Source organism: Nannobrachium achirus (genome assembly GCF_963921795.1).
Source record: "Nannobrachium achirus genome assembly, chromosome: 10".
NCBI lineage: Eukaryota > Metazoa > Chordata > Actinopteri > Myctophiformes > Myctophidae > Nannobrachium > Nannobrachium achirus.
The window spans coordinates 64,796,137-64,809,007 of record NC_137819.1 but is presented as its reverse complement, the minus strand read 5'-3'; the positions used below and the strand labels follow the sequence as shown (position 1 = coordinate 64,809,007).

Genomic DNA, 12,871 nt, shown 5'->3' with positions numbered 1-12,871 from the left:
CGGGGTCCGTGGCCCAATACATGTAATTTTGGGGAAGTCCTTAACTGTTCTGCTGCTGTTGACGACGCTCACCGTCATTGAAAGGGTTAATACCATGGCGCCATATATACCATTAATACCATTGTTTACAACGCACGTCGGGCGTGCACGCGAAGTGAAGCTCCTCCATAGTAAATCCATTGAGAGGCCCATAAAGAAACTTCAATAACTCATAAAAGACATTTGTATACAAAAAGGGGTCTCCACTCTGCACACTCTAGACACGGGATGCGCGCAGCCATGTTTCCCTTCTGGACCCACACTGTCATGTGACTAGATGACGTAATCGTTGCCGTCAAGTGATAATCCAAAAAAACAAAAACAACCCCCTTCCAGCCCTTCAAAATAAGAGCGGCGGCCTATGGAGGAAACGGCGTGGCACCGAGGCACCAAGCAACCTTCAGATTAAGAGGCACTATTAGTGTTAACATGAAAACGTTTGAGAACCGCTGATTTAGAAGAAGACATAATATAGAATTGGGTCAAAAATATTCAAAGGCTTGCACAAAATGTTGTAAAAAATAGCAGATCTACAAGCTACAAGCTTGTATATCTGCTTTTTTTTTAAGAGTTAAATCGTTAAATAATGTTTAAAGACTTGCGTTGGGGCCTAAATGGCTTAACTTGTCGTGCTCCTGTGAAGTCAGAGGAGAACATCAGTGCCTTCCATCTCATGCTGTTCCCGGAGCTTTCAGACAAGCTTTACGGCGTGTTGTGACAGGATGCTGTTGGCACGCCCTCGGTCCCCGACCTGCTGCCACGCAACGCAAACACACAGAGATTCAACTGATTCTCTGCACGCTTTATTCCGCTTATACCCTTTATGCTTCATGTGTGAAAATAATGGTCAATTCTCGTTATGTAGATGTTTCATTATTTCGACTAAGGGTTAGGTTTAGGCATAGTTTTACTGAGATTAGGATTTGCGTTTACTAGGCATAGCGGTTAACATTCACCAAGGTTAGCATTCACCAGCGTCGGGCAGGTTAGCATTTCACCAGGTTAGTATTCACCCGCGTCGAACAAATGAAACGCCAAACAAATGTTCCTGCTAATATAAGGTGTAGCCTACACCTTACTGGACACAAAGGTCGATGTATGAGCACACACACAGTACAACCAAAACATGGTCACCTATACTGTAAGTTCAGACAGTAGTTCATAATATAACCTTATATGCTCATATGAGCCTCATACACAAATCATACAATTATATTATATCATAATTCATATCACACACACACACACACACACACACACACACACACACACACACACACACACACACACACACACACACACACACACACACACACACAGTGGACACGTGCATTAGTATAGACAACAAAGTAGAGTTTTTACATGCATGTTCCAGCTTCTATCTCTCTTTCAGCTTATGAAGAGAACATAGAAATAACTTGCTTACTTAACCACTTGCCATCCTTATTTTGGTTGTTATTATTAGCAGGGTATTATTAGTACCCCCACCCCATTAAAAAAAAAACGACTGAACATTTGTCAAATTGCTCTTCAATGATTTAATATACACAAATTCTTCACTTTCTTTGCACGTCAAGATGCGGCGAGTTGTGAGCTTGTTGATCTTTTATCTTTCCTATCCACCATATGAATGAATCTCTTACACATTTTACTTTACAGTATACTGTTAGTGCTTCAGACAGCAACAGGGCGACGGGGGTCTTATTCTAACTCAGATTTACAAGCTCTACCAGCCTGTGTTCAAGTGAACACAGTCTAATGTTGGCTGGTTGGTTGGTGTGTTTGTGGTTGTGTTAAGCCTCTATCAGAGTCCAGGGTGAAGAGCCTATCACCGCAAATTTTAGGTGTAAAGCTATCCACCTAAAGTGAGAAAATAAGTGGAGGCCATCATAGTCAGTCACGGTGAAGTCCTATCACTGTGACTGACTGGTCTAGATCGACCAATCAGTGAACGAGGTGATGGACCGATCTGTCTGATAGTAAAACCAGAGAGATGTGTCGGGGTTTGCGGTGGAAAGCTCTTCACCGCGAGTAATGATGCAATGTTGTAGTTTTATGACTTAAAGAGGGGGTGCCATGATTTCCCCCCCCTCTAAAACATGATTATCAGGTATTATGATTATACTAGGAGGAAGATTCTTTACAAAAAAGTATATAGAAAGAGTTAAAATTGGGTTTTTATGTGGCCACACCCCCAGTTCATTAAGTATGCATGGATGTCATGGTGGGTGGTGACCCAGCTGAAGTTAGCCACACCCCACAGTGTTGGGTGAATGGTAATTAGGGGAGGAGTTGATTCTGTGATGTAAAAGTATCTGTGTTTTTTAACTGACACTTTTGACCACAAGGTGGCAGCCTCCAAGAGAAAACAAACAAATACCAAGAGAATACATACTTGCTCATAAAAACCACACCAGGGGGTCCAATGATATACTTTCAACCTCCTAGACACATGAAAAACTGAAAAAGTACAAAACTATGGCACCAACTCTTTAAAAAGACTACACCGCGGTGGATAGCTTATCACCGCGGTGCCTATGATAGGGGCTTTAGTATCAGTACACCAGTGTGCTTGTGTTAGTATTAGTATCAGTACATCATTGTGTTAGTATTAGTATTAGTACATCATTGTGTTAGTATTAGTATTAGTACATCATTGTGTTTGCATCCACCAGGGCAGAGGATAGTAATCTGGTGCTCTGGACCTCCTGATTAACGTATCGTTTTACGCCCGGGGAGTCTGGATAGAGATGCACTAAGGCAGGCTGCAGACCGCACGTAGGGCACGTGCACTGAGTGTGTGCGCTTGTGAGCTTAACATCGAGTTAAGAGAGTGTGTGTGTGTGTGTGTGTGTGTGTGTGTGTGTGCGTGTGTGTGCGTGTGCGTTTGCGTGTGTGTGTGTGTGAACTCTTGATGTTAAGCGCACAAGCACAGGTGTGCAGCACACCGGAACTCACCGATGCAATCTTAACTGCGGCGCATGCACGGCACTCAAACATGCATGGTGCCAGACGCATGCACGCACACACACACACATGTACACTGTTCCCCCCCTGTTATTGTTCTGGAATGTAAATGAGTGAACACAGGGGCATGGGGGAGGTAGGGGGGGGGGGGGGGGGGGGGGGGTTGATTAGTACGGACACGGAGGTCGGGCATCATGGAGGCTACGAGGGAGAAATCATTAACAGGAGCTGATGTTATCCTTGTATTAATGAAACCTGAAAGATACCAAGGGATCTGCACTGTACCGCACCACACCACACCACACCGCACCACACCACACCGCTCCGCACCGCACCGCTCCGCACCGCACCGCTCCACACCGCACCGCACCGCTCCGCAAACGCACCGCACCACACCACTCCGCACCGCACCACCCAACAGTTTAAACACACTGTTGAGGATGTTTTGACAGCCCAGCAAGCACAGTCAGGACCTGGACCAATCAGTGACGTCTGGATTGGGGCCAGATTATATGGGGATGATCTTGACGTCATTACCAGGAAGTCATATGGACGTTTTTGTTTGACAGGATTATTGTTATTGTTTGTAATGTTAGTTGGGCTTCTGTTTGTGCACAGAGTCCCTGGGCCAGCTGACTGAGGGGGCAACCCTGTAGGTTTTCACTATGGTTGAGGGCTATGCTATGGAGCTTGTCTGGGTTGCTTTCTTTTAGGTGATTATAGAATTTAAGTGCTCTCTTTTTTACTTTTATAATGAGTGGGTATCGTCCTAATTCTGCCCTGCAAGCATTGTTTGTTGTTTTCCGTCTGGTGTGGAGTATAGATTTGCAGAGTTCTGCGTGCAGAGTCTAAGTTTGGTGTTTGTCCCATTTTTCAAATTCTTGGTTGGCAAGGGGAACCCAGATTTCGCAGCCATAGAGGGAGATGGGTTCTATAACGGAGTCTAGCAAATATCTTTAGCCAGATCTTTATTGGGATATCTAGCTTAACGTTCCTTTTGATGGCATAGAAAGCCCTTCCCCATATTTGGGCAAGAGATGTCATTTTTGATGAGGTCAGATCTCAGTCAGCTTGACTTAAAAGATGATACAATTTAATATTCTGCCTTAATCACATCAGGATTGTAAAGACAGACGTTAATGGTTGAAGACACCCCAACCCTGCTGCTGATACGGTGAAGCTTTCAGTTATAAGTGCTTTGTACAATATACAGTGTTTCACTCTTTGGCTTGTATTCTCAGTGTGTAGAAATGTCCTCCGCCGGCAGTCTGCTGTCTGAAGAGCACTTCCTGTGTTCTATCTGTATCGATGTGTTCACTGATCCAGTCACCACTCCATGTGGACACAACTACTGCAAAACCTGCATCACACATTACTGGGACACTAGTGATGTGTGTCGCTGTCCACTGTGTGCAAAGACCTTCAACAAGAGACCAGAAGTATCTGTTAACAGTTTTATATCTGAGATGGTTCAACAGTTCAGGAATCACAAGTGGAAAGAGGAATATGAAGCAAAGACAGAGGCTGAGGTTCAGCAGATGATCCAGGAGAGACAAGAGAAGATCCAGGAGGTCCAACACTCAGTAGAGCTCAGCAGGAAAGATGCAGACACAGTGATAGCAGGCAGCGTGCAGGTCTTCACTGCTCTGATCAGCTGTATTGAGAGGAGCCAGGCTGAGCTCATTGGTGTGATTGAAGAGAAGCATAAAACCACAGAGAAACAGGCTGAAGGCTTCATCAAAGATCTGCAAAATGAAATAACTCGGTTGGAGAAGAGAAGCTCTGAGCTGAAGCAGCTCTCACACACTGAAGACCACCTCCACCTCCTCCAGAACTTCACATCCATCAACACCCCTCCACCCACCAAGGACTGGACAAAGGTCCATGTCCATCAGCCTTCATATGTGGGGACTGTGAGGACATCTGTGGCTCAGCTGGAGAAGACTCTTAGTCAAGAAATGGAGAAGAAGGTGTGTGATGTTGAGCTGTGGAGGATCCAACAATATGTAGTGGATGTGACTCTGGATCCTGATACAGCACATCCCCATCTCATCCTGTCTGAGGATGGAAAACAAGTGAGTCATGGAGGCATATGGAAGAATCTCCCAGACAACAAAGAGAGATTCTCTTTCTGTGTCAGTGTCTTAGGAAAACAAAGCTTCTCCTCAGGAAGGTTTTACTATGAGGTTCAGGTTACAGGGAAGACTAAGTGGGATCTAGGAGTGGTCAGAGAGTCCATCAACAGGAAGGGAGACATCACACTGTTCCCCAACAATGGTTACTGGACTATAAGGTTGAGGAATGGAAACGAGTACAAGGCTGCTGCTGGCCCTGATGTCCTCCTCCCTGTAAGAGAGGAGCTCCAGAAAGTGGGAGTGTTTGTGGATTATGAGGAGGGTCTGGTCTCCTTTTATGATGTGGAGGCCAGAGTTCATCTCTACTCGTTCACTGGCTGCACCTTCACTGAGAAACTCTATCCATTCTTCGGCCCCTGTCTGAATGCTGGTGGTAGAAACTCTGCTCCTCTGATCATCTCTGCTGTCAACATGGACGCTGGTCTTGGCGGGGACGGAGGGAACCTGTCCCCTCCAACTTCAAAATGAAGAAAAACATAATCCATGAGGCCTATTTAATATAAGATGACTCTACATGGGAAATTAATAATAATAATAAATAAAAACTTCGTCCGTTTGCTCCGGGTCCGAATCAGTGTGCCGACGGGCCGGTGTTCCGACACTAAAACTAACCCTAACCCTAACCCTAAACATAACCTCAGTAAAACTAACCCTAACTCTAACCCTAACCCTAAACATAACCTCAGTAAAACTAACCCTAACTCTAACCCTAACCCTAAACATAACCTCAGTAAAACTAACCCTAACTCTAACCCTAACCCTAAACATAACCTCAGTAAAACTAACCCTAACTCTTAACCCTAACCCTAAACATAACCTCAGTAAAACTAACCCTAACTCTAACCCTAACCCTAAACATAACCTCAGTAAAACTAACCCTAACTCTAACCCTAACCCTAAACATAACCTCAGTAACCGTGACGAGTAACTAACCTGCCGACGCTAGTTGGAGCAGCTGGTGTCGGGATATTGAGCGGACCCCGTTTGCTCCAGTGTGTTGTCTCTGCTCGCATTACGGTTGTATAAAAAAGCATCCTAAAATCGTATGAAGTCTGCAAAACTGTAAAAAAAATAAAAATAAAAAAAAAGAGAAAAAAGAAACATCAAGAGACAATTCTATTAAAAAAGGGAAAACTAACTATAAGATGGATTTGAGGAGGTGTGTAGAACTTGATCTCTTCTGTCGGGTGGAAACCTCATATTTCCAGGATTCAAATTCAAACCACATTCTCACTTTATTACTTTAACAATTATTATATGCTTTAACTATTAAAAAAATTGCAGGTATACAACCTCACAGCGTGGCACCGAGTGCCATGTTGCGAGCTTATAGATCTGTTATTTTTGAAAGATCATGAATGTGTGCAAGTCTTTGACTATTTTGACCCGATTCTATAAACATCACCTAACGGGTTTCTGAAAACAACCTATGTTATGTCAGTGGTTCTCACACTTTTTCAAGTGAAGGACCCCCAAAATTATATGTATTTGGCCACGGACCCCCATCTCAAAATATTTGGTTCCAGGGACCCCCCAGAAGCAAAATTTGAGTGACTTTTCAAACATAGCAGATCTACAATCCCACTGTGAGCTTGTTGTGTATGCATGCCCCCACCCACTGAAATCAAAATACTAAAATCGCTAGAATGGGAGAGTATTCTCACTGGCATGGCTCGTAGTCCAGTGTTATCTGATGTATTTTCATTCATCTTAACCTTTCTCTTGCTGACTTACACCAAGATTAGACATACAGTAGCTATGGCTTAAACCATGAAACATTCTTACAGATATCACCATGCCTGTTAAATCAGAGTCACACTGTCAAAGTCACGCATGCATTTTGCTAAGACATAACTTGTATCGTTTAATTGGTATTAATTTATTAGTGAATACATTTTCCCCGCTGACTTTAATTAAAAAGTAAGTAACTTTTCCCAAATATGGAGATGACATCAGAGAGGTATGACATCATATACCACATGAGACCATATATGTCCATATATGGGCATTCCCCCCCGAAAACATTAATATTAAGTCCATAATATATTATGCCCATTTATATGAAGATTCCTGATTTCAATGATTTACACCCTACCTTCATATCTCCATATCTCCATATATATATATATATATATATATATATATATATTACGGATAAAATAACATGTCCATATATGGGCATTCCCAGATGATGGCCTGTTAGGGTACCCCCTTATGCCCATATATGGAGATACCCAGGCATCAAAACCAGACCCTAACTTGCCAAGGCCCTGCTTGGCTTTACTAATTAACATATGTTTGTCCATCTAAGATGTCAGTCAGACATGGGTCAAATCAGCCCAGTAATGCATTACAACACACACACTGGTAAACAAACATATCCCCGAAAATAATAGAAATTGATTTCCCAAAACTCAAATATGATTTGAACCACACGGCAACCACACTTTGCAATTTCACAAATTGCAAATGTTCTAGTTCCAGAACAATACCAGGGGATTCACTCCACACCACCATTCACTGTACAGCCTAACTAAGAATTCATAAAAAAATATATAGTCTCATCATCCATGATTCACACTCTTTATTTAATCCGTCTAAATTCGAGGTACAGGAAGGTTGAGCAGTGAAATGTTTGGGTGACCTGCATTTAACACAAAGCTGTTCACGTCGAGAAAGAAAACTAATGATTGGGATGACTAAGATCTAGCATGATTCTATGAACATCCATCCTATTCTGTCTTGGATGGATGTAAATTCAAATCCACTGATGTTACGAAGATATCTGTTTATTTTTTTACTTCTGAATTTTTATCTCATGTAATTTTTCACCCACTGTCAATTATCTAATGCAATCCTTGGCGCTACACTCCCTCTGCCAAGTTGGGGAGAGCAACGGACTGACCTCATGCTTCCTTCTTTGCAGGAGGCCAAGCCGCTTCTTTTCACCTGACGGGGGGAGATTCCCCAGCTGGACGTAGCACATGGAAGAAACAGGTTATTCCAACCAGTTCCTTTCCCCTCCATCAGGCCCCAGTTGGCCAGGGGGAGGCAGTTGCATGTTTTTTTTGTGAGGGTACCCTACCCTAGGAGACACGGGGAGAACATGCAAACTCCGCCCTTTTTGCCAACCCCACCTAGTGTGTGGGCACTGATGAAGCGGAGGAGGGAACAAACCCCCAGCGCCCACATCGTCCCCCGGTGGGAATCGAACCCAAAATGGTTACCCAGTATCTACGAGGAGGTACAGTCATTGCAGAGCCCAGTGGAACTCCATATTTGGGCAAGACTGATGTCATTTTTGATGATGTCAGATCTCAGTCAGCTTGACTTAAAAGATGATACGATTTAATATTCTGCTGTAATCACATCAGGCCGCTGCTGATACTGTGAATCTTTCAGTTAAAAGTGCTTTGTACAATATTTACAGTGTTTCACACTTTGACTTGTATTCTCAGTGTGTAGAAATGGCGTCCGCTGGCAGTCTGCTGTCTGAAGAGCACTTCCTGTGTTCTATCTGTATGGATGTGTTCACTGACCCGGTCGTCACTCCATGTGGACACAACTACTGCAAAGCCTGCATCACACATTACTGGGACACTAGTGATGTGTGTCGCTGTCCACTGTGTGCAAAGACCTTCAACAAGAGACCAGAAGTATCTGTTAACAGTTTTATATCTGAGATGGTTCAACAGTTCAGGAATCACAAGTGGAAAGAGGAATATGAAGCAAAGACAGAGGCTGAGGTTCAGCAGATGATCCAGGAGAGACAAGAGAAGATTCAGGAGGTCCAACATTCAGTAGAGCTCAGCAGGAAAGATGCAGACACAGTGATAGCAGGCAGCGTGCAGGTCTTCACTGCTCTGATCAGCTGTATTGAGAGGAGCCAGGCTGAGCTCATTGGTGTGATTGAAGAGAAGCATAAAACCACAGAGAAACAGGCTGAAGGCTTCATCAAAGATCTGCAAAATGAAATAACTCAGTTAGAGGAGAGAAGATCTGAGCTGAAGCAGCTCTCACACACTGAAGACCACCTCCACCTCCTCCAGAACTTCACATCCATCAACACCCCTCCACCCACCAAGGACTGGACAAAGGTCAATGTCAATCAGTCTTCATATGTGGAATCTGTGAGGACAGCTGTGGCTCAGCTGGAGAAGACACTCAGTCAAGAGATGGAGAAGAAGCTGCGTGATACTGAGCTGAGGAGGTTCCAGCAATACGAAGTAAATGTGACTCTGGACCCTGACACAGCACATCCCTGTCTCATCCTGTCTGAGGATGGAAAACAAGTGAGTGATGGAGGCATATGGAAGAATCTCCCAGACAACACAGAGAGATTCTCTGAAACTGTTGATGTCTTAGGGAAACAAAGCTTCTCCTCAGGAAGGTTTTACTATGAGGTTCAGGTTACAGGGAAGACTAAGTGGGATCTAGGAGTGGTCAGAGAGTCCATCAACAGGAAGGAAGACTTCACACTGACCCCCAACAATGGTTTCTGGTCTATATTGTTGAGGAATGGAAACGAGTACAAGGCTGCTGCTGGCCCTGATGTCCTCCTCCCTGTAAGAGAGAAGGTCCAGAAAGTGGGAGTGTTTGTGGATTATGAGGAGGGTCTGGTCTCCTTTTATGATGTGGAGGCCAGAGTTCATCTCTACTCGTTCACTGGCTGCACCTTCACTGAGAAACTCTATCCATACTTCAGTCCCTGTTTTAATGCTGGTGGTAGAAACTCTGCTCCTCTGATCATCTCTGCTGTCAACATGGACGCTGGTCTTGGCGGGGACGGAGGGAACATGTCCCCTCCAACTTCAAAATGAAGAAAAACATAATCCATTAGGCCTATTTAATATAAGATGACTCTACATGGGAAATTAATAATAATAATAAATAAAAACTTGTTCTGACAAAACATCCGTTTGCTCCGGGTCCGAATCAGTGTGCCGACGGGCCGGTGTTCAGACACTAAAACTAACCCTAACCCTAACCCTAAACATAACCTCAGTAAAACTAACCCTAACTCTAACCCTAACCCTAAACATAACCTCAGTAACCGTGACGAGTAACTAACCTGCCGACGCTAGTTGGAACAGCGGGTGTCGGGATATTGAGCGGACCCCGTTTGCTCCAGTGTGTTGTCTCAGGCTCGCATTAACGTTGTATAAAAAAGGATCCTAAAATCGTATGAGGTCTGCAAAACTGTCAAATAAGAAAAAAATATATAAAAGAAACAAGAAAACAAGATCATCAAGAGACAATTCTATTAAAAAATGGAAAACTAACTCAGGAAAAAACTTGGATTTGAGGAGGTGTGCACTGCAGAACTCAATCTCATACATGCTCAGTCGGGAGGAAACCTCATATTTCCAGGATTCAAATTCAAACCACATTATCACTTTATTACTTTAACAATTATTCTATGATTTAACTATTAAAAAAATTGCAGGTATACAACCTCACAGCGTGGCACCAAGTGCCATGTTGCGAGCTTATAGATCTGTTATTTTTGAAAGATCATGAATGTGTTTAAGTCTTTGACTATTTTGACCCGATTCTATAAACATCACCTAACAGGTTTCTGAAAAAAACCTATGTTATGTCAGTGGTTCTCACACTTTTTCAAGTGAAGAACCCCCAAAATGATTTGGCCACGGACCCCCATCTCAAAATATTTGGTTCCAGGGACCCCCCAGAAGCAAAATTTTAGTGACTTTTCAAACATAGCAGATCTACAATCCCACTGTGAGCTTGTTGTGTACGCATGCCCCCACCCACTGAATTCAAAATACTAAAATCGCTAGAATGGGAGAGTAGATTCTCACTGGCATGGCTCGTAGTCCAGTGTTATCTGATGTCACTGAATTCAAAATACTAAAATCGCTAGAATGGGAGAGTAGATTCTCACTGGCATGGCTCGTAGTCCAGTGTTATCTGATGTGTATTCATTCATCTTAACCTTTCTCTTGCTGACTTACACCAAGATTAGACATACAGTAGCTATGGCTTAAACCATGAAACATTCTTACAGATATCAGCATGCCTGTTAAATCAGAGTCACACTGTCAAAGTCACGCATGCATTTTGCTAAGACATAAGTTGTATCGTTTAATTGATATTAATTTATTAGTAAATACATTTTCCCCGCTGACTTTAATTAAAAATGTAACTTTTCCCAAATATGGAGATGACTGACATCAGAGATGTATGACATCATATACTACATGAGTCCATATATGTCCATATATGGGCATTCCCCCTGAAAACATTAATATTAAGTCCATAATATATTATGCCCATTTATATGAAGATTCCTGATTTCAATGATTTACACCCTACCTTCATGTCTCCATATAAATATATATATATATATATATATATATATATATATATATATATATATATATGTAACAGCAGTTAACCCGCCCCGCCAAGAATCACACACCCAAGGCACTGATGATGATGAGGGTTACTTTATGTAGCTCTGCAATGAGGGTAGTGGGACACATACAGGAACATAGGTTAGTGGCTCTGCTGGTTATTGACGTCACACAGCAGATCACAGGAGACTGTGTAGTACATAGCATCTTGTTCTTTTGTACATTCAATATAAAATGCATTCCAAGATGTGAGTTCTACCATATTATTTTAACAGGTGATCGTATAGTGGTTGTTTTTAACTGGTTTTAACATTAATACAATTGCAATGAACTTAATACAAAATAATCCCAACTTACTTTTCCCCACATCATCTTTTTTATATAAAATGAATTAATAAAATAGAAAATACAAAACGTGAACACAAAATAAATCTCTAAGGTGGCCAACAACGCCCTCTGGCAGTGACCAGGAATTATTACAGGTAGGGCGCACTGCTACTTAAAATGGCTACCCAAAACAAACAGTACTGTACACTTTGACTCAACAAAATACATACAAAACGTAGTGCAACAACAATTACCTGCAATGAGGGTAGTGGGACACATACAGGAACATAGGTTAGTGGCTCTGCTGGTTATTGACGTCTGAAGGAAAAGACGACAATATTGTCTTTCAGTACAGGTTACATAATGCAACTAACGTGATTCACGTGAGTTAGAACAGATTCAAAACGAAAATACAGCATGTTCACAGTTACTACATGGCTGTGTATCTTAAAATAAATCTCACGTTAGCCTTAATGCACTTTAAGATAACATTTGAGGAGAGCAGACAGAAACGTGTCCTTACCACACAGCAGATCACAGGAGACTGTGGTCGCTTCCTGCCTCCAGGGCACTTTTATACTAGACACCAGCAGAGGGCACTACCGCACCACCCATTGCAGGACGACTTTATACATTTTAGCAGCAATTTCACTATAATTAACAAGGTCTTTCTCCACCTGTTACATACACCCCCCTGAAATTCTGCTAAATATGGGAAGTGTATCTCTCAAAATAAAACGAACAAAACCATAGGCAAAAAGAAGGGCATTCTCTGAGGTAAAATAAAATAAAAACGGTGCATTACCAGGAACAAAACTCAAGTACATGTCAGTTCAAAAACTCTCCCAAAAAGGAGTATGTAGAGAAAGAAGGCGATCAAACTCCTAACTAAACACAGACTCAAAGATGCCTGTTACACCTCTGAAATGTAAATCATTGTTCCTATACAGTCTCAATCTCAAGCGTACTACTCAAACGCTTCTTTTGGTTATATACTCTCATAACCCTGTTACTCAGACTGAAAGT

General features: G+C 42.6%; 1 protein-coding gene across 1 annotated transcript; it reads left to right on the top strand.

The window, feature by feature from the left end:
- Window positions 1–4,256: 4,256 nt before the first annotated feature.
- On the top strand, window positions 4,257–9,961 carry LOC308293226 (uncharacterized protein; the record flags this gene model as incomplete). Its single annotated transcript, XM_080735662.1, has 3 exons — window positions 4,257–5,587; window positions 8,283–8,385; window positions 8,777–9,961. The coding sequence occupies 3 exons, from the start codon at window positions 4,257–4,259 to the stop codon at window positions 9,959–9,961; spliced, it is 2,619 nt and encodes an 872-aa protein (XP_080591788.1).
- Window positions 9,962–12,871: the final 2,910 nt, after the last annotated feature.